This window comes from Hylobates moloch, unplaced genomic scaffold (genome assembly GCF_009828535.3).
Source record: "Hylobates moloch isolate HMO894 unplaced genomic scaffold, HMol_V3 SCAFFOLD_11, whole genome shotgun sequence".
Lineage (NCBI taxonomy): Eukaryota > Metazoa > Chordata > Mammalia > Primates > Hylobatidae > Hylobates > Hylobates moloch.
The window spans coordinates 38,818,946-38,845,031 of NW_026652286.1; the positions used below are offsets into that span (position 1 = coordinate 38,818,946).

The 26,086-nt window shown below is 43.5% G+C and overlaps 1 protein-coding gene across 4 annotated transcripts in view; it reads left to right on the top strand.

Annotated features, from left to right (window-relative positions):
• NRIP3 (nuclear receptor interacting protein 3) overlaps positions 1-20,009 on the top strand; it is a 30,785-nt gene extending 10,776 nt beyond the window's left edge. The window contains exons 2-8 of one of the 4 annotated variants that reach the window (XR_009215577.1): positions 4,979-5,140; positions 5,632-5,714; positions 7,409-7,548; positions 8,832-8,884; positions 8,998-9,092; positions 9,965-10,103; positions 19,542-20,009. Coding sequence is in view for 2 of the 4 variants with exons in the window: in XM_032166654.2 (XP_032022545.1) it covers positions 4,979-5,140; positions 5,632-5,714; positions 7,409-7,548; positions 8,832-8,884; positions 8,998-9,092; positions 9,965-10,004 (573 nt within the window). In the remaining 2 variants the exon portion in view is untranslated. Of the gene's footprint in view, positions 1-4,978; positions 5,141-5,631; positions 5,715-7,408; positions 7,549-8,831; positions 8,885-8,997; positions 9,093-9,406; positions 9,817-9,964; positions 16,077-19,541 lie in introns of those variants that run through there. The other 3 variants (XR_009215578.1, XM_032166654.2, XM_032166655.2) reach the window with 3 other exon arrangements.
• Positions 20,010-26,086: the final 6,077 nt, after the last annotated feature.

Sequence of the window (26,086 nt, forward strand, 5' to 3'; positions counted from 1 at the left end):
TAAAACTATAGATGGTCTAGCAAGTCCATTGTTTTCTTGGAGGATCCTTCCTAGAGCCCCCTATCTTTTCATTTCATTTTGGACTGGCTGCTTTTAAGGCCTGTAGGCAACCTGTATCCTGGACTTTTCCTTCAACACCATTCTTAGAACTGCCTTTGCCTCTATTGGATTCTTTCATTCTTAGATCTCATGCTTTTCTCCTTGTTTGTTTCCCTCACTTTGGTGAAGCATGCATATCTTTCAGTAGCTTCTTGAGAAGACACACGAAATAACTTTCTTGAGTCTTGATTGATAGTTTGACTAGGTTTAGAAATTATGTACTATCAGATTTTTTTTTTTTTTTTTTGAGACGGAGTCTCGCTGTGTCACCCAGGCTGGAGTGCAGTGGCACGATCTCAGCTCAATGCAACCTCCACGGTGAGTTCAAGTGATTCTCCTGCCTCAGCCTCCTGAGTAGCTGGTATTACAGGCACCCACCACCACGCCCAGCTAATTTTTGTATTTTTAGTAGAGATGAGATTTCACCATGTTGGCTTGGCCAGGCTGGTCTCGAACTCCTGACTTCGTGATCCGCCCACCTCAGCCTCCCAAAGTGCTGGGATTACAGATGTGAGCCACTGCGCCCGGCCCCAGATTTTTGAAGGCATTATTCTATTGTCTTTTAGCTTTGACTGTTACTGTTGAGTAGTCCTATACTATTCTGATTCCTAATCCTTTGTATTTTGATCATCTTTTTCTCTTTGGAATCTTGTGGAATCTTTGTCATCCATGCTATTCCAAAATTTCACAGTGATGTGAAATCTTGATGTGGATCTTTTCTCCTTCATTATGGTAGGCTCCATGTGGGCCCTTTCAATCTTTAAACTCATGTCCTTCAGTTCTGGCTTAGTATGATACCCCACACTACCCTTCAGCTGTTCTCGAAATCTGAAAGCCTAGCCAAGCTATCAACCAATCAGTCTTTTTATTTACTGTTACAAGAAGAGTAAACTTTTGGCATACTCCCCAGTTCTCTGGATCAAGTGAGTCTTATGAAGACTTTAGTCTATTTCCAACCCTAATTGCATCCTTCAACTGTAGAGGTTCTGATACCTCTAACTCCTCAGCCTTTTAATTTTAGTTTGAGTAGGACAACTGCTTTTACAGCTAGATGCAAATATATAATAGCTCAAACAAAATAGTTTATTTTTTCTTAAGTAACAGTATTAGTGGAAAAGTCAGCAAGATAGCCTCTTCCATATAGTCCTTTAGAGACTCAAACTAACAGTAGCTCTTCTGTCTTCAACATGTGGCCTCTGAGAAGGTAACCATAGTGGTCATCTCCACTCCAGCCAGTCAGAAGAGGAAAAGAATATAGAGAAGTATGCACAGACTTTTATGGGCCAGGCATAGAAATGGTGCATGTCACTTCCACTCACATTCTATTCTGTAGAACTCAGTCATATGGCTATGCCTAACTGCAAAGAGGGCTAGGAAACAATCTAGGTATCTTCCCATGAGGAAGAGGAGAATTTTAAAGAGGATTTTAAAGAGCAACTGGCAGCCTCTACTGCTTCAGCTCTCTGTGAAGTGAAATGGTATAAAGCACTTAGCTTTCTCTAGTCCAGGTCATTAATTACTGCTTTTCTGCCTGCAATTCAGATTCCAGAATTTTGTCAACATCTTTTTTTTTCTTCTTTATTGTTCTTTTTGTTTTGTGGGTTTAGGACTTATTCTTTTACTGTCATTTTAGTGAAATTTTGGCTGAAAGCAGAGGTAAATATGCAGCTATATTGTTACTTAAGATATAGTATATATAGGCATAATAAAATGACCAGAGAAAAACATCTCTGAGGTTCATATGGGTTTGTTGGCTGTAAATTTTCTATTCCTGAACTATATTATGAGTACTTTTTAGTTATCAAAGAGAATGAAAAGATTTATGTATATTGACATAGAAAATGCCTTTTTGTTTTGAGACGGAGTCTTGCTCTGTCGCCTGGGCTGGAGTGCAGTGGAACCATCTCGGCTCAATGCAAGCTCTGCCTCCCAGGTTCATGCCATTCTCCTGCCTCAGCCTCCTGAGTAGCTGGGACTGCAGGCGCCCGCCACCACACCTGGCTAATTTTTTGTATTTTTAGTAGAGATGGGGTTTCACTGTGTTAGCCAGGATGGTCTCCATCTCCCGACCTCGTGATCCACCCGCCTTGGCCTACCAAAGTGCTGGGATTACAGGTGTGAGCCACTGCACCTGGACAGAAAATGCTTTTATATATTAAATGAAAATAGAAAATTTCAGAACAGTTTTATAGTATGATTATTCTTTTATATGTTTATAAATGTATTAATATTTTTTGAAAGACATATTTCTAAATTTAATGGTCATTATTTGTTGGGAGTGGGACTGAGAAGGGTTTGAGAGATTGGGGAGGTTTTTGCTTTTAATTTTATTTATTTATGTATTTGTTCATTTATTTATTGTTTTGAGATAAAGTCTTGCTCTGTTGCCCAGGCTGGAGTGCAGTGGTGCGATCTAGGCTCACTGCAACCTCGGCCTCCTGGGTTCAAGCAATTCTCCTGCCTCACCCTCTCTAGTACCTGGGATTAAAGGTGCATGCCACCACGCCTGGCCAATTTTTGTATTTTTTTCTTTTAGTAGAGACGGGGTTTTGCCATGTTGGCCAGGCTGGTCTCGAACTCCTGACCTCAAGAGATCCGCCTGCCTTGGCCTTCCGAAGTGTTGGGATTACAGGCGTGAGCCACCGTGCCTGACCTTCGCTTTTTATTTTATATATTTCAGTGATACTTAAGTATTTTACATTGAGCATGTGTTTGAACCTTTTTTGGTTACTAAAGAACAAGTAAAGGAATAGTCAGCAGGGCTAAATGCACTAGAAAAGTCTGGTAAAATTAAGGCTGAAAATGTCTATTGTATTTGGAAATCAGAGGTCATTATTGGTATGGGATAAGAAGTGATCTCAGTGAAGAAAATATGCGATATCAGAAAATAGATGTCATGGTTTAGGCTTTTTAAAAAAAGACCATTCCAGATAAGGAGGGTGATTAAAGGAGGCTGTAGAGTCAAGGCAGCAGGATCTGACATTTTGTGGAGGAGTTTTCTCCCCAATATCTAGGAACTTTTAGTATGTTTTATAACTTGTGGAAGAAGAATCCAGTAGAAAGAGAGGAAAATACAGAAAAGGGATGAATTCAAGCATAATGATTTCAGAACTTCCCTCGTTTGTCTCATCTGTCCACTAATGATTAGGTTCCTTTGCAAGATTAAGAACCAGATAAAGTGTTTAGCAAGACCAATGTAGGAAGACATCCCCAAACTTTAGGTAAGAGGGCTTTGTTTAGGTGGTCTTTGAAACTCCCTCCAATCTTCACTTCTACAAGTCCGGTTTTATCTGAGTTGGTCCTGGTAAGCATGGATGTAACAGAAACAAACACCCTGCTTTAGTATGGCTTGAGCTAGGAATCCAGTCTTATTGGTGAGAGAGATTCGAATGAAACATTTTCATTTCTTTTGAGAAGCAAAGCATTCTCTCAGTGTTGCATCACAAAATCTGACAGCGTTAGCACTTCCTCTAGCTCCTAGTCAAGCTAAGAAGCTCTCATTTTCTTTACAAGTGCCTCTCCCTCCACTTTTCCCAAAGATACCAATATAGAATGTGCTTTGCCAAGAATCAGTGTATTTGGGGAATCCATTTCTTCATCTCACTAGGGTTACAATGAGTCATGGCTGTGACTCCATTCTTCCTTAGGAATCTGAAAGGTGGCAGATACACTGAAGACCTCCAGTGCCAGCCCCTCCCCTTGAAAGGTTCTAGGCTCTGCACTTCTAAGAGTGACTTCCTTCCCCGTAGAATCAGAGTGTCATCTGGTATGTGTTAGATAGAAACTTGGGGTGAAACACTCTCCTTTGAGGGATTTCAGGTTTAACACTCTCCTTTGAGGGATTTTAAATGCTGTTGTAGCCGGGGCATAAGATATTTGTGTATACAAATTTCTCCAGTCAAAGGATTTCTTTTCAAGAGATATCTTAAACTTTCTGGAGGCCACTTTGAATAGAAACAGTGGAGCATGATTATATCTGCCCTAGGAACTCTCCTAAGCTCTATCAAAGTGTAGACTTAAACTCACACTTCTCATTTTGCTTCTTAATATTAGGCCTCCTGGCATGCATATAAGGTCTAATTAAGTCCCCTGCTTCTTGGTCAGTGTTTTCCCCCTTCATACCTCCACTTTTTGGGCCACTAAAGGGAAGGGAAATGGATGACAAGATAGGGCAGGAGAAACCAGTGTTTTGAGGTCCAGGGGATGCCAGCATTGATGATTCTTGTGTGTTCTGTCAGGTTTCAAAGTGTGTCTGCTGAGAGGCTTGCTCAGCAAGTGTGAATTCCTGTCTTTTCACCCTATCCACCCATGGGTGACTCAGCCCACAGGAGAGCCAGCCACTAAGGCTTCGGCAGGCTGCATCTGAAAGATAAGAGAGTGAGACTTGACACAGAAGTAGGCAGAGCTTCTGAATACCTGTGTTAGCTAAGTTTCTTCAGCCTATGAAAATGAGCTGCCCTTTCTATAAGGCAGTGATTTGCTGTCACCTGGGAAGATACAGAGATTACTTACTCTAGACTAAGACCACTTTTCCCTTGAAATGCTCTTGTAAGGGGAAGAAAGGTAGCAGGCCTAGGTTAGTCCAAATCACAAGGGCTCTCAGTTCTCTTAAGCCCTAGAATATTTATCGGCCCTCTCCACATTTCCCAGTGTCATATCTTGCATTTTCATTCATTCAGGGTGGCCTACTGCAAATTGGTTTATGGTACCTACTCTGACAATACCAGTGAAGTCCTCACTTGAAGGAAGTATAAATAAGAAGCAAAGATAGAGCTCAGTTATGGGAGGTTCCTTCATTATTTTTTTATGGCACCTGGGGGACAATGGGAAAGAGGGATGTGGCCTGTCACTAAGAAGTCTCTGCTTTCTATCCCTCAAGCAACCTCATAATATTCTGCAGAGGCGCCTCATGGAAACCAACCTGTCTAAGCTCCGAAGCAGCCGTGTCCCTTGGGCCTCTAAGACAAACAAACTCAATCAGGCTAAGTCTGAGGGGCTGAAGAAGTCTGAGGAGGATGACATGATTTTGGTTTCTTGTCAGGTAATGTTCTGAGGACAGCTTTTCCAGGGGTTTCTGGAAAGTAGGATGTGGGGCCCTCTCCTCCTGACTTTATAGAGTGTGGGTCTCATGGAATTCATAAGTGAGTTTTAAAAGGGGCACTCCATGCAACACTGGAAGTGTATGTAACATTTTGTAAGCATGTGCGTCTTTATGGGAAGAAGGAACAAAGCTTTCATCAGATTTACAAATGGGTATGTGATTTTTCTTTAAAAAAAAGATTAAGAGCTATTTGGTATATAGCATGAAACACCTAGAGTTTTTGGGGGATCTTCTGTCAGTCCTGGACTCAGCAGGAACAAGAGCCAGTCAAAGGCAGACTTAGCAGTGGGTAAAGATGGGACACTATAACCCGTAATTGGCAGGATGCTCTCCAACCCTGCCTTTCATATGACATCTGCTGCTTGCTGTCTGCATCTCCTTTCCCTTCTGCTTCTCTGGCTCTTATTGAACAGTACGTTTCCTCCCCACAGTGTGCTGGAAAGGATGTGAAAGCCTTGGTTGACACAGGCTGCCTATATAATCTCATCTCTTTGGCCTGTGTGGACAGATTGGGGTAAGTAGCCACTTGTGCTGAGTGGAACTTAGATGTGACTGTACTCTTCGCTTGACTCTATTTTATGGTTAGAGATGGTGAGGGTCTCTACAGCAGCTCAAAGAGAAGTATGCAGAGTTCAGATCTCAGCTGGAACCAGAATCCTTAGGAGAGGGGAGGAGTGGTGGGTTATTCAGCAAGTGGGAGAAATCAGTGAGCAGGGAAACCTTTGGCTTTCTGTTAACTCCCCCTATTAAGTTTTGAGCAAAGACCTCTAAACTTGAATGAGAGAGCCTGAGACCTCTGGCTCATTGTGTGCCCTGCCCTGATCCACTACATAGCAAATTAAAAGGAGCTGTCCTGTTGGTATACTCCATCCAGATGAGTAAAAGTAGGGATGTAGTGGGGCTTAGCTTACTCAGTCTTTCTGGAGGATGCACTGCCTGTCCCCAAGAAACATCCATCAGAACTGAGAATAGGACTGCAGTTGCTACCGGGCCTGGGCCATCATAAAGGTGATTAGCCAGTAGTTTCTTTTGTTTTGTGTGGCAGAGCCTCACTCTGTTGCCCAGGCTGGTGTGCAGTGGTGCAATCTCGGCTCACTGCAACCTCTGCCTTCTGGGCTCAAGTGATCCTCCTGCCTCAGCCTCCCAAGTAACTGGGACTACAGGTGTGTGACACTATGCCTGGCTAATTTTTTGTATTTTTTGTAGAGAGGGGGTTTTGCCATGTTGCCCAGGATGGTTTTCAACTCCTGGCCTCAAGCAGTCTGCCCGCTTCAGCCTCCCAAAGTGCTAGCATTACAGGCGTGAGCCACTGCACCCAGCCCTGAGCTTTTTGTGTGGTGAAAAGATGAAGTACAGTGCAACATGATGGTTCCAGAAAGACTAATCATGTCCTGGTGCATAATTAGGCAGCAGACTGCCATGATTCCAGAGGAATTAATAACCATCTGTAAAACTGCAATTATTTTTCTTTTGGATGGGCTATAACACCAACAGAGAGGAAATAGAGGAAAGCAGAAGTATTGGCACAGAAAGTCCATAATTAAGTATTTATCCACCAACCCATAATAGCTCGGGTGCTAGCTATTCCAATCAGCTTACATAACATATGAAACCTTGGTACTGTTTCTTTCCTTCCTCCCCTGCACAGACAAGTTAAATTAACGAGGATTTTCTCCTTGATATTCCTTGCTGATATGAGTATCAGTGCACTTACCAAATAAGTACTTACCTCCACTAACATTATAGTCTAAGACAGACTGATGAAGACAGAGTGAAATAGAAAGGACATTGAGAAAATTACACATTGAACAAAGCACCTTATAAAATTAGGATTAATCTGACTTCTCTAGTATCTGTTACTCACAGATGGGTAAAAGGATGTGTTAACTCAATTGCCTCACACAATGGTGGGGACGGTAGGATACAGCATAGGATTCTCTGAATATGTCAGTTCCCCTCTCTTCACCAATACACATAAGTGATGTAAGGTTTTTGAGAACAGGAGATGAGTCTTTAGTGTTTTTTTTTTCCCCTGGCATGTTTAGAACAAAGTGCTGGAACAACATATGTAGGATGGCTAGCACTTGTCGGTACATTAATCCCAGGAGATCCCTGGAGAATTCCAATCGTAGGTCAGAAGGTAGGCATTGCAGGATTCTACCAGGAATCTCTGTCAAGGGGATTTTTGTATCTTCCTCTTTGGTACAGACTCAAGGAGCATGTCAAATCCCACAAGCATGAAGGAGAAAAGCTTTCTCTACCCCGGCATCTCAAAGTAGTGGGCCAGATTGAGCATCTAGTGATCACACTGGGCTCCCTCCGCCTGGACTGCCCAGCAGCTGTGGTTGGTAAGCAGAATTGAGGGCTGGACCTATGGACCCTAATGGAAACCCTCTCCCTACCCCCAACAAAACCTCATGTCATCTCATGCCTGTAAATATTGACTTTTTCAAAATGGTTCCCATTTTTCTGTACTATAGACCTTGTCCCAATTTTTGCTCTCCAAAGTACTAGATGGGCCCTGAGCTACATTCAAGACATGTTGAGAATCAATCAGTAAAACAAATGTGGAGGTCAGATAAAAAAAAAAAATTCAAGGAGCAAGAGGCCGGGCGTGGTGGCTCACGCCTGTAATCCCAGCACTTTGGGAGGCCAAGGCGGGCAGATCACCTGAGGTTGGGAGTTCGAGACCAGCCTGACCAACATGGAGAAACCTCGTCTGTACTAAAAGCACAAAATTAGCTGGGACTGGTGTTGCATGCCTTTAATCCCAGCTACTTGGCAGCCTGAGGTAGGAGAATCGCTTGGACCCGAGAGGCAGAGGTTGCAGTGAGCAGAGATCGCGCCATTGCACTCCAGCCTGGGCAACAAGAGCAAAACTCCGTCCCCCCCCAAAAAAAAAAAAAAAAAAAAGGAGCAAGAAAACACATTTTTATGTACAGGTGAAAATGTCCCTGAGAGCTTTCCATGAACTAGTTAGAGACAGAGGGCAACTTACTCCTTTGCCATAAATCCCTTGATAATTTCCCACCAGTTTCCACACTTCTCTACATTTGATTCTTGACAATTCCAAGTTCTTGGGTGTTGTGTAAAGGCCTTTGTCCTTTAGAGTAAAAAAGACCTGGGTTTGAATCTTGGCTCTCTTGCCTTGTAACTTTAATGATCTAGGAAAGTTACTTAATATAACACATGCTCAGCCAGGCGCGGTGGCTCATGCCTGTAATCCCAGCACTTTGGGAGGCTGAGGTGGGTGGATCACCTGAGGTCAAGAGTTCGAGAGAAGCCTGGCCAGCATGGCGAAACCCTGTCTCTACTGAAAATACACAAATTAGCCAAGCATGGTGGTGGGCGCTGGTAATCCCAGCTACTCAGGAGGCTGAGGCAGGAGAATTGCTTGAACCCGGGAGGCAGAGGTTGCAGTGAGTCGAGATCGCGCCACTGCACTCCAGCCTGGGCAACAAGAGTGAAACTCCATCTCAAAAAATAAAAAAATAAAATAAAAATAACACATGCTCAATATATGTTTATTGGATGTTATTGGATGGATGGATGGAACCTAATAGTGATTAGGCCAATTTCTAAGCAAGCATGGAAATGGCTAAATCTTAATCATTTTTTTTGTTTTTATTAGATGACAATGAGAAAAACTTGTCCCTTGGTCTACAGACTCTCCGATCTATGAAGGTAAGATTGACTCCACTTACCCCTTGATACTTCCTCTCTGAGGCAGGTATCCTCCTACACAGGAACTCATAGTGGTATCACTGACAAGTTACCAGTGATTCTCCTGTTTTCAGTGCATCATAAACTTGGATAAGCACCGGCTGATCATGGGGAAGACAGACAAGGAAGAAATCCCTTTTGTGGAGACAGTCTCTTTGAATGAAGACAAGTGAGTGCCCAAATGGGTCAGATCAAGTCATATCCATTTGTCATGAGCTGCAAGCAGGGCGGTAGTGGTTCTCAGACACTGTCTGGGGTTGTATCCTGTCTTTGGCTTTCAATTATACTACAAATCCACCCTTCCCCACACCCAGAGTTCACCATCCCACAAAACTCTGTAGTGCACACATCAGAATGAGCAATGGTGATGCCACACAGAGTGGTAGAGAAATGAGTAGCTTTGAAAGCAAAATTTTACTTGCCTTCAGTTTAACTTTTTTTGAATTTGGCATTATTTCTCCTGATATTTATTTCTCATTTCAGCACTTCAGAAGCATAACTACAGCCTGCAGCATGTCTGCACGTGTGCATACACACCGGGTTGACAGATTGAGAAAACTGGGTTTGAACCAAATGCCGTAGCAACTTGCTGTGGACCAAGTCCTTCCATCTAATAGAAGCTCCAGGGGCTCCTTCCCATTCAGACCTCTCTAGACTATAGTCTATGCTTAGAGATCTTGTCTGGTTATGGCCATTGTTTTTTACTACTTTGATCACTTAACTTATAGACCTTTTTTGACACTGCCAGTCTCACTTGTGGCCTATTTCTCTGCTTCTTCCAGGAATTTGCTTTTATTAGTCAAGCATAGGGGCTGCCAGGTTCTGTGTCTCCATAGATATATTTGCTTCTTTTCCTACAGCTAAATGTATAATAAACAGGAACCTGACCTTTACTTCCTTTCAGCTGTTTCATACAGGTGCCAGGATACCTATGTCTTAGAATTAGAGTTTCTTCAAATTGATTCATTGATTTCTCGAGTATGGATTATGTGAAAGAGCCCAGGTACATCATCCATTACAGTTTAACTCTTTCATTTAAAGGTCCAGAGAGGCAAGTGAATTGTCTAAGTTCATATATTAGGTCAGTGACTGAAGGGACCAAGAATGCAGACCTGATTTCCAAGCCAAGACTCCCATGCTGCCTCATTTGTATTCAAGCCTTTAACAGGAGGGCAAAGAGGTGAGTGTGTTTAAAAAAAAAAAAAAAAAAGGCAGAGCAGGGGAGGAATATGCTCTGGAGATGGATGCTAGGATGATTTGGGTAGCTCTCCCTCCTGTGTGCCAAGCCCACTAAAAGTTCCTTGCCCCAAACTGTCACATTTAGGCCCTCATCTTGGTGCCTAAAAATGAGCATACAAAGATGAATGAAATGGTTTCTCACTGTGAACCTCTTGGAGGAAAGGAGGAACCACAGACAGAGGAATATTAATCCCTCTCTTATATGGAATTGAAGGCTTAAGTAAATCAGAGTGTCACTGTCAGACGTTGATTACTCCCAAGATCCGATCAGCATTTCTGCCCATCCTATTAAGTGTCTGTGAAGGACTTAAGTAGCTGGAAACCAGGAGTAGAGAAAGATGGGGGGGACAAAAAGAGCAAGGCTAGAATAGAAGGGAGTAGATTGAGTAGAATCAGTTGGTGGAGAGGCCTATCTAGATAAACCTTTCTGGGAGGTAGGGAATGACATTTTCAGGCAGGGACTTGAGATGTTCAGTTCTGTCCTGATACAAGGAAAGAGGCAGAGCAGGAGCCAGCAATGTTAAGGACAACTTTTTATAACTGCCCAGTATTTCCTGACCCCTCTCAAAGGCTGGGGAGAATACAAGGTTTCTTGAAGCTTTTTGATTGGGGTGTCATGTTAGGCACACAGGTGTCTGTAATGGAATCTCCCCTTCAGTTTGGTCATAGAAGTGCTTGGACAAGTCAGAAAAATAGCTAGCTGTGGGTATCCCTTTAAGATATTCCCAGGTCTACCCTGTGTCATAGCAGTAGTTCTCAGGAGTGTTTGTTTAAAGGATCCCACTTTAAACAAGTACTACCAACTACCTTGTCTGGTGTTCAGCAACTGCCCCTACCAAACAACCCTTTGGAACTCTGAATGATTTGGGCCTCACAGAAGCTCCCTAAAGACTAGGAACTTGGTGACCATTATTTGAACAACTAGGCAGGCATACTGTAGTCAGTTGTCATGGGGTCATTCCCTAGGCCCCCTTCCTATCAGCTAGATAGAAAGCTAAGCGCAGCCATGGTTGGGAGGCTATATCTGAAGCTCATCAGGGGTGATCCCGGGGTTACCAGCCTTCAGCACTCCCTCTAGCAACACCCCATTCTCTTACCTAGCGGGGATTTGTACCTTTCCACTGAGGCCTCTCCATGCTCCTTTCCTACCTTTCATGGCAATACTTTGGCCTGCCTCTTATCCTGGTACTAAGTTGAAGTAAAGTTCACCCTTTACTTCCCTACTTGAAAGTTCTACTCTGAGCCTTGACTCTTAGCCACAGTGAGGCATGTTGAAGGTTCCTTCTGGTTTATTCTTTTTTTTTTTTTTTAGACGGAGTCTCACTCTGTCGCCCAGGCTGGAGTGCAGTGGCGCGATCTCGGTTCATTGCAAGCTCCACCTCCCGGGTTCATGCCATTCTCCTGCCTCAGCCTCCTGAGTAGCTGGGACTACAGGCGCCTGCCACCACGCCCGGCTAATTTTTTGTATTTTTAGTAGAGACGGGGTTTCACCATTTACAGGATGGTCTCGATCTCCTAACCTTGTGGTCCGCCTGCCTTGGCCTCCCAAAGTGCTGGGATTACAGGCGTGAGCCACCACACCCGGCCTTCATTCACTTCCTTTAAATGCCTCCAAGTTGATTACTCTCTTAGCTCACATCTCCTTGATGTGCATGAGGGAGGACTGGGTCTAATTTTTGGGGACTGAGAAGGTAAGAAGGTGAGGTCAGTTTTTCCCAGGAGTCCTAAAAATTCTGGTACCTTAGATTGAGGGTGTGGGAGAAAGGGTGTCTACCCATGTCATAGTTCTGAAAATAGGCAGTAGCATGAAGCACCAAACTTGTCTCATTCCTTATTAGATGTCTATCTCAAATAACAGGGAGTTTGAAAAATATTGTTTTTATCATTTGATATTTCCATGCCTGACTCACTTGGGAAAATAACGTTTTCTGACTTTTTTCTATTTTCTTGCCCTGCACAGACCCTACCTGGTACAATTTTCTATTTCTTAGCTCAAAGTGTCTATACAATGGGTTGCCTGGTATGTCAGCTGCCCTCACTCTTGTGTAATAGAAATATATTTCCAGGCTGGGGACGTGGAGGAGACGAACTGGATTCCTCCCTCCTCCTATTGCCAGGCCTCTCTGCATTGGCACTTTATCCTTTCAGTGTTTCTGGCTGTGTTGGGTTCATTTGTGAGACTGATGTAACAATAAAGTGAAATCTTCCCCTCTGTGTGCTTGTCTGACAAAGTCTTTGTGTCAGGGCCCCAGTCTGGAAGGTGGGGGAGACTGGGTAAAGTCTAATTGCATCAGCATTTTTCTCTTAGGGTCTTCCGTTCCTCCAGTGCTACTGGCCCTTCAGGTGTCTCTTATTGACTGTATGTCGAGCACATTAGTGAACCTCACTGAGCTTGGTTTTGTAATCTATAAAACAGAAGTAATAAAAGTGCTTACCTCACAGTGTCAAATGAGAAAATCCATATAGAGTGGTTAGCATATGGTAGTCACTCAGAGCTTCATATACGGGAATAATCTTTTATGGTGGGCCAGTCAGAAGTCTGAGAGAACACTTCTAGAAAAAGAAATATAGCTGGACATGGTGGCTCACACCTGTAATCCCAATACGCTGGAAGGCTGAGGCTGGAGGATTACTTGAGCCCAGGAGTTCAAGACCAGCCTGGACCACATAGCAAGACCCCTTCTCTACAATTTTTTTTTTTAATTAGCCGGGAGTGGTGGCATGCACCTGTAGTCCCAGCTACTTGAGAGACTGATGCAGGAGGATCACTTGAACCCGGGAGGTCTACGCTGCAATGAGCCATGATTGAGCCACTGTACTCCAGCCTGGGCGACAGGGCAAGACCCTGTCTCAAACGAAAAAAAAAAAAAAGGAAATATTTAGTTCAAACAAATAGGAGAGGTTTGGGAAAGAGTTGAATGAACCTTAATATATAGTTAAAGTCATTGTCGAAATGGCATCTCAAATAAGTGATTTTCAAGATGATGGAAACTTACCTTTTAAGTGTTGATGTTTTTAATATGACTTAAACAGCGTGGTTAAATAGTCAACAAGCAACACGCTTTCATTATGACAATGGTTGTCACCATCTAGAATTATGGTTTTACTACCACTCAAGATACTGCCATTCCACCTCAAAATATTTTGTTTTGTTTTTGTCAGTTTATTCTGATGATAAAAAATGTCAAGTGGTTCACATGCCTGGTCCTTAAGCGATGAGTGACAGAATCAATATTCATAATCATCTCAAAAGAATAAAGCCAACAAATTAAAATTTACGCAATTAAGAATATATATTGTTGTCCAGGCACGGTGGCTCACGCCTGTAATCCCAACACTTTGAGAGGTTGAGGCGGGCAGATCATGAGGTCAGGAGATCGAGACCATCCTGGCTAATATGGCGAAACCCTGTCTCTACTAAAAAAATACAAAAAATTAGCTGGGCGTGGTGGTGGGCGCCTGTAGTCCCAGCTACTTGGGAGGCTGATGCAGGAGAATGGTGTGAACCCAGGAGGTGGAGCTTGCAGTGAGCCGAGATCACGCCACTGCACTCCAGCCTGGGCGACAGAGCGAGACTCCGTCTCAAAAAAAAAAAAAAAAAGAATACATATTGTTACCTTCATTTTAAAATATTTATTGCACTTGCATAGTGGGGGAGAACTTGGATTAACAGAAATTCGCATTAAGATGATACTGATGTTTTAGTTGATTATACATTGTATGTAGAAATATTAAGGACTCTGTGTATAGGAGATGTCATTTGTAAGGCAGGGACATGTATACAATGTGTGGCACATCCAGAAAAGCGCAATGGTAGTATGATTATTGTCTTCAGAGTTGTCATGTGGAAAGTGTTTTTTTTTTTCTGGTACCAGAAGGCAAGCATTTCTAATAGATGGAGGTAGCAGAGAGGTATATCTTGACTCAATTGGAGGAAAGCATTTACTATAAACCAGGGACTATGCTATCCTCCGCAAAGAAGGTAGTATTGTTCAGTTTTACAGAAAAGAAACCTAAGGCTCAGAATAGTATAAAGATACAACTATTGAACATAATTATTATTTTAACAGTATCTTCATGACATTTAATATTGAGCACACCCCAGCACTTTGGGAGTCCAAGGTGGGAGGATCACTTGAAGCCAGGAGTTTGAGACCAGCCTGGGAAATATGAGACCCTATCTCTACAAAAAATTAAAAATTAGCTGGGCACAGTGGTGTACACCTGTAGTCCCAGCTACTCCAGAGGCTAAGGCAGGGGGATCCCTTGAGCTCAGGAGCTCAGAGGCTGCAGTGAGCTATGATCACACCACTGCATCCCAGCCTGGGCATAATTTCTCATGTCAAATTCTTTGATTCTAGGGCATCTTTATTAAAATGGCATTGTGAATTAAACGTAGCTTCTTGTTGACTCACGCATTATGAGCTTGTTTGAAGGGTTGCAGGCTGCTGTTCTCAAGAAGCAGAGACAAACTAGTCTGTGTGTTATCGCTTAGACTCTTCTGTCAACTGCTGCTTCAAACTTCTATTATCAGTGCATCCTGAGCTATAATACAGTGTTGTCCTATTTCATACTCACCTGTCTGGCCAATGACCTACTGGAGGCTGTTTCTCACATGATGTCAAGTATATGGACATTGTGACAACTGTCTTCTCAGAGACCTTTTTATTAAAGGGTTGTGGTATGTTTTTTCTTTCTTTTTTTTTTGAGATGGGTTCTCACTTTGCCACCCAGACTGGAGTGCAGTGGTGCGATCTCAGCTCACTGCAACTGCCGACTCCTGGGTTCAAGTGATTCTCCTGCCTCAGCCTCCCAAGTAGCTGGGACTACATGTGCCCACTACCACACCTGGCTAATTTTTGTATTTTTAGTAGAGACAGGGTTTCACCATGTTGGCCAGGCTGGTCTCAAACTCCTTACCTCAAGTGATCCTCCTGCCTCAGCGTCCCAAAGTGCTAAGATTACAGGCGTGAGCCACCACCTGGCCAGTATGTTCTGAAAGACTCATGCCACCAGGTGCCTGACCACAATGGACACAAACCTGGGTCTTTACCTGCTTTTAGATAGTGAATTGTCCAAAGGTTCTAGCAGCCTGATGACTATAGGCCTTATTCTTTCTTTCCAGCACCTTTTTTACATTCTTTTCTGGACCTATGCCTCTTCCAGCAAATCCTAGCCACCATAATCAGAGAGGGGACTTCAATCCTGGTATTGCTTTTACTGGAGCCAGAGTAACCTCCAAATCTGTAATTAATACAGAAAATCTAACTCTCCAGGGAACCCAGATACTCCGAAGTTGTTGACATACACAAACACTGCCAGTGCCCTTAAATAAGAGAAGTGGGTTGGGAAGAGGGAGTATGGTTATTCTAGTAGAGGTACTTGTGTTTGCCAAGGGATAGATTGGGGGGCAGAGGATATGGGGACATAGAATCTCCTGTACTCTAAGCCTGCATAACAGGAATTTAACTCTGCTTTCATCAGTTAGCAAACTACTCAGGGGGTTCTGTTATGAAATGCTGGACTCCTTGAAAACATTGGATAACCTTGTGCTTGAGGGTGGGTGCTATAGTGATAAGTGATTTTCATCCTGCTTGTTCTGGAAATGGGTAAGGACAGAGAATTTGAATGGTGCTGCAGCTGACCATAATGAGGAGGCAATTATCCTGTTTTGTAAGTCCTGCAGAAACTGAGCTCATAAGAGTTTCTCTGTGGTATACAGGAACAATTGGGGAATTGAAAGTATCTATCTATAGATCTATATATACCTATCCATATCTATATATAGATAAGATATATTTTGGAGATGGAGTCTTGCTGTGTTGCCCAAGCTGGAGTGCAATGGCACAATCTCAGCTCACTGCGACCTCTGCCTCCTGGGTTCAAGTGATTCTTGTGCCTCTACCTCCTGAGTAGCTGGGACTACAGGCACACGCCACCATGCGTGGCGCGTATATATATATATGTGCATATATACTATATATATATATACTATATATATATAGTATTTTTAGTAGAGACAGGGTTTCACCATGTTGGCCAGGCTGGTCTCGAACTCCAGACCTCAAGTGATCCACCGGCCTCAGCTTCCCAAGGTGCTGGGATTACAGGCGTGAGCCTGGCCTAAAAGTATATTGAAGTGAACAGGTTTCATAAAGACCAGTTGGAGCACAAGGGTGTATGAAGGGGACCTGTTCTAAGGCCCGAGGAATGGCAGTGAAGAAGACGATCCAATTGTGGATGCCCCCAGGAGAGTGGAATTTTAGAAACGGTAAGATTCATTTTCAGCAGGTAAGGCACGAGGGAAAGGACAGGAATGAAAAAGAGTGACAATTAGAAGAAGAAATGCAGTGGGAAACTCAGAATCAGCCTAGGTTGTTTCCACCACTGGGATTCAGATCTGTCTATGTATACCAGAAGCCTAGTGGGTGGACCCATCAGGTATTTGTGTGTTTGAGGGAATAAGCAGCATTCTGGGAAAAGTCAACCAGTCAGACATGTCTGATCCCTTAACAAAACTCTTGACAACTTTTTAAAAAACAGTGGATTGGCCCGGTGTGGTGGCTCATGCCTGTAATCCCAGCACTTTGGGAGGCCGAGGTGGATGGATCACTTGAGGCCAGGAATTCAAGACAAGCCTGGCCAACATGGAGAAACCTCATCTCTACTTACAAATACAAAAATTAGCTGGTTGTAGTGGCACATGCCTGTGGTCCCAGCTACTCGGGAGGCTGAGGTGGGAGGATAGCTTGAACCCGGGAGGCAGAGGTTGCAGTGAGCTGAGGTCATGCTACTGCACTCCAGCCTGGGTGACAGAGTAAGACTCTGTCTCAAAAACAACAAAAAAGAACGGTGGACTAGAAACATGGCTTCCTCCTGAAATGCCACTAAAATGACAGTAAAGGAATGTTAAATGATATAAGGACAAAGAATATGAGAGAAAAGATGGCAGCATCCAGGCAATGTCAAGAAAATCTTTGAATCCAGAAAGCAAAAAATAAGGAACAAACTGAGTAGACCAGAGAAAGCAGAAGTCTGGGGCGGGGCTGGTGAAGTGTTACTAGCAATAAGCAAGCATGTTTGTGCCACAGAACCCCAGAAAAGGCTTAGGAATTGGAGGCATCAGTTATCTGGAAAGCAAGAGGTAGTAGGTGGAGGGCTAAAAACAAGATGATTACTTGAAAGACTATAAAGTAAGTCCTGAGATCCTCACCCCTTATAAACTCATTCATTCATTCATTTGTTCATTCGTTATCTCCTGGGGAAGATGAACTAGTTGAAGCCACCACCACCAACTGGGAGCTGAGGGGAAACATCCTACTGAATATAGGGATTTAAAGCTCAGCATTCTGTTTGTTTTTTTGAGACAGGGTCTCACTCTGTTGCCCAGGCTGGAGCACAGTGGCGTGATCATGGCTCACTGCTGCCTCAACTTCCTGGGCTCAAGTGATTCTCCACCTCAGCCTCTTGAGTAGCTAGGACTACAGGCATGCGCCACCAAACCTGGGTAATTTTTGTATTTTGTGTAGAGACAGGATTTCACCATGTTGCCTGGGGTGGTCTTGAACTCCTGGGCTCAAGTGATCTGCCCACCTTGGCCTCCCAGAGTACTGGGATTACATGCGTGAGCCACTGTGCCCAGCCTAAAGCTCAGCATTCTGAAGAGTCAGAAACCTTTCCCTGGCTTGGATCCCAGCAGTCTGAAACTTGGCTGCTACCTTAGGATACTGCTTTCACTGCAGCCCTCTCAAGGTGATTTTTTTCTCTCACAGTCCTATTACTGGTCCTGGAGATGGGGTAGATAATGTTCTTGTTCCTCATTACTGCTTCCAGACATGTCTCCTATCTTCCCTTAAAACTCTCAGCTTTGAGTTCCATACCATCAAATAATATCTCTTCTCTTCACTGCTATCATCTACAAAATCTACAAACCCCTGGGTCATCCCCTCTCATTTCTCAGTAAGTTTAGTTCATTGCTCATTTCATTTCTCGCAGCACTACTTCTGATTTAATTCTTGTCCATTTTTAATCTTTCAACACCCTGACTTATAGATTCTTTGAATAGTAGTTTTCCACTGACCTTGTTGTCTACTATTCTCATCCATTCACTCTCAGTCATACCTTAGATCTATCTCGTTATTACCAAAAACTGTAACCCCTCCATAATCTATCTCATTATCTGACCACCACTGTCTATCTTCCAGACATCTAGTAACTTAACTCCAACACTTCTTTCACTACCACCTTTTCATTGTCCCTAATCTCCAAGTTCCTTCTCTTCCTGTCATAATCAACTTAAATCCCAGGATCAATCATTATAATCATGCAACTTGCATGTACTTTTAACTTAGTTTACCCTTTTTTGTCACTCTCACTTTGCAAAATCACAACTTTAAAGCCAGCTCTTTGCCTTTGTACCTACTTCTGTGCAGCAACTATGCTGTTTAGTCTTACTTTAAATTCATGTCCATAACCTTCAGGCCTTAATGCTGCCTGATAATCATATTTCCCTACTTTCCCATCCTCCTAGATCAGGAGTCAGCCAACTTTTTCTGTAAAGGGCCAGATAAATATTTTTGGCATAGCAGGTCATAGTCTCTTTTGCAATTATTCAACTTTGCCACTGTAGCATGAAAGTAGCCAGAGGCAATATGTAAATAAATGAAATTTGAGTTGCATTTATTTTTTACATGCCATGATGTAATATCATCTTAAATTTTTTTCCCAACTGTTTAAAAGTAAAAAAGTATCCTTAGCTTGTGGACTGCACCAAAATAGGATTTGGCCAAAGGCTATAGTTTGCTGTGCTGTGTCCTAAATTATTTTATACCTTCTCTTTTCTTCCAACACTTCCTTCCCCATTTTCAGTCTCAGATGATGACCTTGTTTTCCACTTCATTTATCCACCACATCCACCCTCTTACCAGCATCTATATGCATATGTTCAGCTTTCCCTTCCATTGCTGTGTTACCTTGCGCAAGACCTAACTACTATATAACTCACTGTTTATCTCCCTTATAGAATCTAGTCCCAGGAGACAGTTTTGTCTGATGTATACCCAGAACCTGGAACAGTGTTTGGCACATAGTAAGTCCTCAACAAATACCTGAATGAATGAGCACTGTCTATCAGACTAGCAGGCAGGCAAAAGTTTAGAGAATTTTACTCCAGGAGAACTTATCTCCGTTTTTTTTTTCTTTCTTTCTTTTCTGAGACGGGGAGTCTTGCTCTGTTGCCCAGGCTGGAGTGCAGTGGCGCGATCTCGGTCCTCTGCAACCTCCGCCTCCCGAGTTCAAATGATTCTCCTGCCTCAGCCTCCCAAGTAGCTGGGATTACAAGCACGTGCCACCATGCCTGACTAATTTTTTGTATTCTTAGTAGAGATGGGGTTTCACCATGTTAGCCAGGATCGTCTCAATCTCCTGACCTCATGATCCGCCTGCCTCAGCCTCCCAAAGTGCTGGGATTACAGGCATGAGCCACCACTGCACCCGGCCGGAACTTAACCTCTCTAAGAGAAAAGATAAGAGAAAAGACCTACCTGTCCTGACAGTTGGAGATCTCCTTGATTATCCTAAGTTGTACTTTTTCAAATTTCTTTGAAAAAACACCCACAATAGAAAAAAAACCTCCCATTTTATGGGATCAAACCAGTACATAATATGTATATATGATATGTGTGTGTAAGAAACCAAAGTTTCATAAAATAATTCCCTTTCTATGTATGATGTATTCTGAGGTGGTGTTTTCTATTCTGTTCTGTCATTTGGGGGAAATAAAACTGATTATATTGATTTCACAAACTACTAATGGGTTTGCTACCAGAAGTTTGAAAAATACTGCAGTATGTCCTACTAATTACAAGTCCTGAGTATGTACACAGAACTGTTTTTTTTTTTTTTTGAGACAGAGTCTTGGTCTGTTGCCCAGGCTGGAGTGCAGTGGCACCATCTAAGCTCACTGCAACCTCTGCCTCCCGGGTTCAAGAGATTCTCAAGCCTCAGCCTCCCAAGTAGCCAGGATTACAGGTGCGTGCCACCACGCCCGGCTACTTTTTGTATTTTTAGTAGAGATGGGGTTTCACTATGTTGGCAAGGCTGGTCTTGAACTCCTGGCCTCAAGTGATCTGCCCGCCTTGGCCTCCCAAAGTGCTGGCGTTATAGGTGTGAGCCACCTCACTGGCCAGTGTACACAGAACTTTCTATCGGCTTTCTAGTGCCCCACTCTTACATATGAATGGATGGCCAAGGATCTCCAGACGTTTAAGAAAAGCTTCCAACACAAAACAGAAAAAAAGCCTTAAAAATTCAACACAGACAATTCAAGAAACAAAAGAAAACATTAGAAATATTCTTAGAGTAATAAGATACTGCATCCACCAAATGGAACAGACTGCTATTTAAAAAGGGGAAGGGGGTGGACAAGAAAGTGCTTCCCTGGAGGACGTTATGCTAAATAGAATAAGCCAGGCACAGAAAAACAAAGCCACATGATTCCCAATGTAGAATCTAAAACAAACTCATAGAATCAGAGTAGAATGATGGTTACCAGAGAGTAGGGGGAAGGGGTGGTAGGAGAAACAAGGAGATGTTGGTTACAGTAGAAAGTTTCAGTTAGATAAAGGGAATACATTTTTTTGAGATAAATAGTATAGCATGGTTAATAATAATGTATTGTATATTTCAAAATTGCTGAAGGTAAATGTCAAGTATTCTCACCACAAAGAAGTATTTGAAGTGATGGATATGTTAATTAGCTTGATTTAATCTTTCCACATTGTATACATATAACATCACTTTGTACCCCATAAATATATCCAATTTGTACTTGTCAATTTACAATAAAACTTTAAATTACAAAAATAAAATGTTTTTAATTAAAAGAGAGGTTGGCAAGAAAGTACTCTGGTAAATTTAAAACATGATAACAGAAATTTTAAAATTCAAAAGAAAAGCTGGAAGGTGGAAATTTTCAGAAAAATAAAAAGAAGTGGAAAACAGGGAAGAAAGGATAAAATTATTTCAGGACAAAAGCTGTGCAGTAGGCTTAGAGAAAAACTAGTCCGGAGTGAAGGAGGATGATGGGCTCCTAGAGAGTTGTCTCCAATTTAAAAAATAAACTGATAAGACTACTTGATGTGTTTCAATGTTTTGAGAGGAGAGTTTGGAATAAATTGATTATAGACACTTGAATGCTAGGTACTTAAGAAAGTTGCATGGAGAAAGAGGCAATAGTTAACTTCAATGAAAAGAAAGGAAATGTAATCATATTATGCTAATTGGATCAATTACATACCTTTATAATAGTATAATGAATAGTACTCTACCTATATAGGGTGATACAGATAAACTGAAGGATGGAAGATGGAGAAATACATGTGTGTATTAGCAGTCTTCAGAGTATAAACACATATCTTATTTCCTATAGAAAAAGTAAAATAATGGCCCAAACTGAAAAATTAAGAACTAGTAGTATAAGCATGCTATTTAGAAATATGGAGATAAATACCAGAAGAGGTAGCTGGGAGAACAGAGATTATATCTAGGGAGTAGAAACTGAGAGTGTAGAGGGCTGGGACAGGGTCTGCTGTTTTTCATTATAAACCTAGTGATACTATTTGATTTTTAATGTAATGATAAAAATAAAACAATATGATTAATGTGGTATTTCATTTATTTGAAAATCTTAGGAGGGACTGTTTTCATTAAGTTTTTTTTGTTTTTTGTTTTTTTGAGACGGAGTTTGGCTATTTTTGCCCAGGCTGGAGTGCAATGGTGCAATCTCAGCTCACTGCAACCTCCGCCTCCTGGGTTCAAGGATTCTTATGCCTCAGCCTCCTGAGTAGCTGGGATTACAGGCACCTGCCACCACGCCTGGCTAACTTTTTGTATTTTTAGTAGAGAAATGTTGGCCAGGCTGTTCCTGAACTCCTGACCTCAAGTGATCTGACTGGCTCAGCCTCCCAAAGTGCTGGGATTACAGGCATGAGCCACCACGCACCCAGGCTGGAGTGCAGTGGTGTGATCTCGACTCACTACAACCTCCGCCTCCTGGGTTCAAGCGATTCTCGTGCCTCAGCCTCCCGAGTAGCTGGGATTACAGGTGCCCGCCACCACGCCCTGCTAATTTTTGTATTTTTAGTAGATATGGGGTTTCACCATGTTGGCCAGGCTGTTCTTGAATTCCTGACCTCAAGTGATCCACCTGCCTCGGCCTCCCAAAGTGCTGGGATTACAGGCATGAGCCACTGCACCTGACCTGTTTTCATTAAATATTCTAAGACACTGGGAAATCAACAATACTGATTTAGCACCTCTAAAAGGAACTAAAAATTCTCCCCACTTTGGTACTCACCTGCACTGTGGTGTTTTATTTCAGGGACCCCAGTAACTTGTCAGAAGTAGTGGCACCAGCAGCTCTAGAAACATATTCTGTCCCCATACATTGTTGTTATCATGGTGAACATCAGCAAGTGATGCACTTAGGTGGCTTTACAGGCAGCAGTAGGCTTTACAGTAGGCTGAAAAATCCCACTAAACAGGGCTGAGTAGGAGAGAGCATCCTAGTGGGTGCACACAATAAAGAAGAGGGCTCATAAGACGTTTCCAAGGTATGCTCAGAAATAACTGGAAGGATGTGTGTGTCCCCAGCCATAACCACTGGAGGCACAATACAAGGAAATCACCAATGGTGCATAACTCCATTTGTTCTCCTGGACTGGTGTTGCCTAGACAAGTGCTGGGTAGATCAGAATGGATGGGGTGGAAGAATTAAGGGGCATCCAGAGAGCTATTTGATCACTGGAGGGGAAAGGGCATGGGGGGATGCAGACAGATGGCAAAACCTGGGTCCAAGATATATTTGTCCCAGATACATAAATTGTCACTTTGCTCCCTCCCCTTCCAACTTGCACACTTACAAAGAAGGTTCCTCTTCCTTTTCTAACCATCACCCACCAGAGAATTTTTCAGGCCTTACAAAGAAGTGAGAGGACCCAGGCCAGTTGGGAGGGTACACATGGACCTACATCACTCTTTTTGAGGAAGTGAGTAGGGAAACCTAGTTATAAGGAAGCAAGGAAAATAGAGGGAGAGTGAGTACTAAGGCCAGCGCCGTCTATAAACAGAACAACTCCCGTGTGACCTGAAGGTCTAGGAAGACCCGAGGTGAGAAATCTTCACTCCTCTGCCTACTATGGTGCGCCAGATCCCACCATTTGCACATCTTTGGGCATCTCAGCATCCCCTCTCATGGTCAGAAAGAAATCAAATAAGGATTCAAGTAGGTGCCTGATACTTTTCTTTTAGACTAACCAGATGAGCCTTTCCCACTCCCCTTTTCCCTGGTCCCCGCAAACATCATATTGTTTTAATCTGTCTCCAGGTATAACGATAATAAGACAAAGTCCTTACCTTCAGAGAGCTCACAATATTTTAGTGGAGGTTTGAGTATAAAGGCAAATGTGAAAACATAATTTTACTATAATGGGGTAAAGTTAAGAAAGAGATCTATGCAAACATAGAAAGGAGTGCACTTAAGTCAGGGAAGGTTTTCTGGCTTAGAAGACCCCCGACCTAAAGGAAAAGTAAGAGTTATCTAGATATGAGCAGGGCAGAACAATAGAAACTGTCCCCTCCACTTCTATTGAGTCACCTGAAATTATATTCATTTTTTGGCAGACATATACCTCCCCCAAACATTCGGCTCTAGTTGTGCCACTTCTTCCTTGTCAGCACTCTCCTTACCTTGGCCTGAGGCTTCATTGTCTCCAGTCAGGCAACTATCTCATAATCACACTCCACTCACGGCAGCCACATTGTGTATTCTAGAATAGCACTTCCTAACAGTGCTATAACATTTTCTAGTAGCCACATTTAAGAGGTCAAAAAACAAGTGAAATATTTTACTAATATATTTTATTTAACCCAATATATCTAAAATATTTAAACCATATTTTTAAATTATTGAAATATTTTACATTTTAAAAATATTGTCTTTGAAATTAAGCGTATATTTTATACAGCACATTTCACTTCAGTCTAGCCACATTTCAGATGCTCAGTTGCCACATGTAGCTAGATAGTGGTTATACTGTGGAGCTCTAAAATTCTGCCCAGACTGAGTGTGCTTGGTGTTTCTCCATTAAACAGATGAGCCCCATCAGTCTGAGGCACAACTATGTATTTTCTCTAAGCCTCTGTACCTCCAAGGCCTTGAAAACAATTAGGAAGGAAGAGAAGGCCTATGAGGTTTCAGCTACAGCAGGCACTCCCTTTAGATGCCAAGCCTAGATAACCCTAAACTGATGCCTAACTTGCAGCTGAATCACCTTTTAGCAATCAGATCCAGTGCCTCACCAACCATTTGACCCAGGGAGTCTCCAGTTTGTCCTTTGTCCAGTAGAACACCCACTACAAAGCCTTGATAATTCATCAAAGTGACAGCACCTTCACAGGGCAGTCTGGTGAGAGGACATCTAGCCCTGCCACCCGGGTTCCTGTTGGGAACAATATCAGATACCTTCTTGCGTTAGATTCACATGAATCTAAGAATCAACATAGGCGAAAAACATTGAGAGCATTCAGTTAAAACATTTCCACAAATTAGGAAGAGACCATCTTTAAAAATCTGTTGGGGCCGGGCGCAGTGGCTCACGCCTGTAATCCCAGCACTTTGGGAGGCCGAGGCGGGCGGATCATGAGGTCAGGAGATCGAGACCATCCCGGCTAACACGGTGAAACCCCGTCTCTACTAAAAATACAAAAAAAAAAAAAATTAGCCGAGCGTTGTGGCGGGCGCCTGTAGTCCCAGCTACTCGGGAGGCTGAGGCAGGAGAATGGCGTGAACCCGGGAGGCGGAGCTTGCAGTGAGCCGAGATTGCGCCACTGCACTCCAGCCTGGGCGACAGAGCGAGACTCCGTCTCAAAAAAAAAAAAAAAAAAAAAAAAATCTGTTTAGAGGTAAAAACACGGGTATTACATGGAGCATAATTTGAAATCCATTCCCTCATATTGAGCCAAGAACTACGGGCCCAGGGAAGGGAAGTGATTTGCCCAAGGTCATTCAACAAATCCCTAGTGGCTGTGATGATCCCTGTATCCTTGCCACTATCTCCCTTGTCTCCACTAACAAAAATATTTCAATGGGAGATGTGCCGATCTAAGGTATTCCTAAAGTACTTGCTGAGAATGACAGCCCTGGGGAGACCAGTCGGCAGCCCTGAACAGGCACTGCCTTACCGGGGCGTAGCGCCCCAATTCGCCACCTCTTGGAGTCCTAGGCGGCGGATACTACTGGGGCAGTTGTTTCGCCAATTCCACATCTCCCAGAGCCTGGCCTGGCCCAGCCCCGCCCCGCCGCTGTGACCCACTTCCTAGCTGCAGACTGGACCAAGGGGAGGCACACGGGGAGCTCCACAGGGAGGCCATGTCCACTGGGACAGCTCACAGAATTAGAAAGCCGACTGGGTGCTGTGGCCAGGAGGCGCGTGGTGCAGAGACCACCCCCAACCCTTTGACTGGGGGTTGGCATCCCGGAAAGCCATGGCTCGGCCAATTCCAGCCCCGTTTCCACGCTCAGCACCCGCCCTGCCTGTGCGCGAACGGCTCCGGCCAGCACGGGTCGCCAGAGGCGCCTGTGTGACACTCGGAGTTTGCTGGGGTCTCCGTGGGCGGCAGGACGTTCCAGCGCAATGGCGACTCCATAAGCCCCGCAGCTTCTGCGCCCGGGAAAGATATCCAAGAGCTGCAAAGCTCTGCTGGGCCCAGGCTGCCACCCCAGAGGCCCCCTTCCGCCCCGGGGCCGGGGCTAGGCCAATGGGGGCACCAGGACCGCCCAGCCTCCCGGCCCTTCGCACTGGGAACCGTTTCCGGGGCGGATGCTTTTTGCATCTGACCTGGCGCGCCCGGTGACGCCTTCGCGTC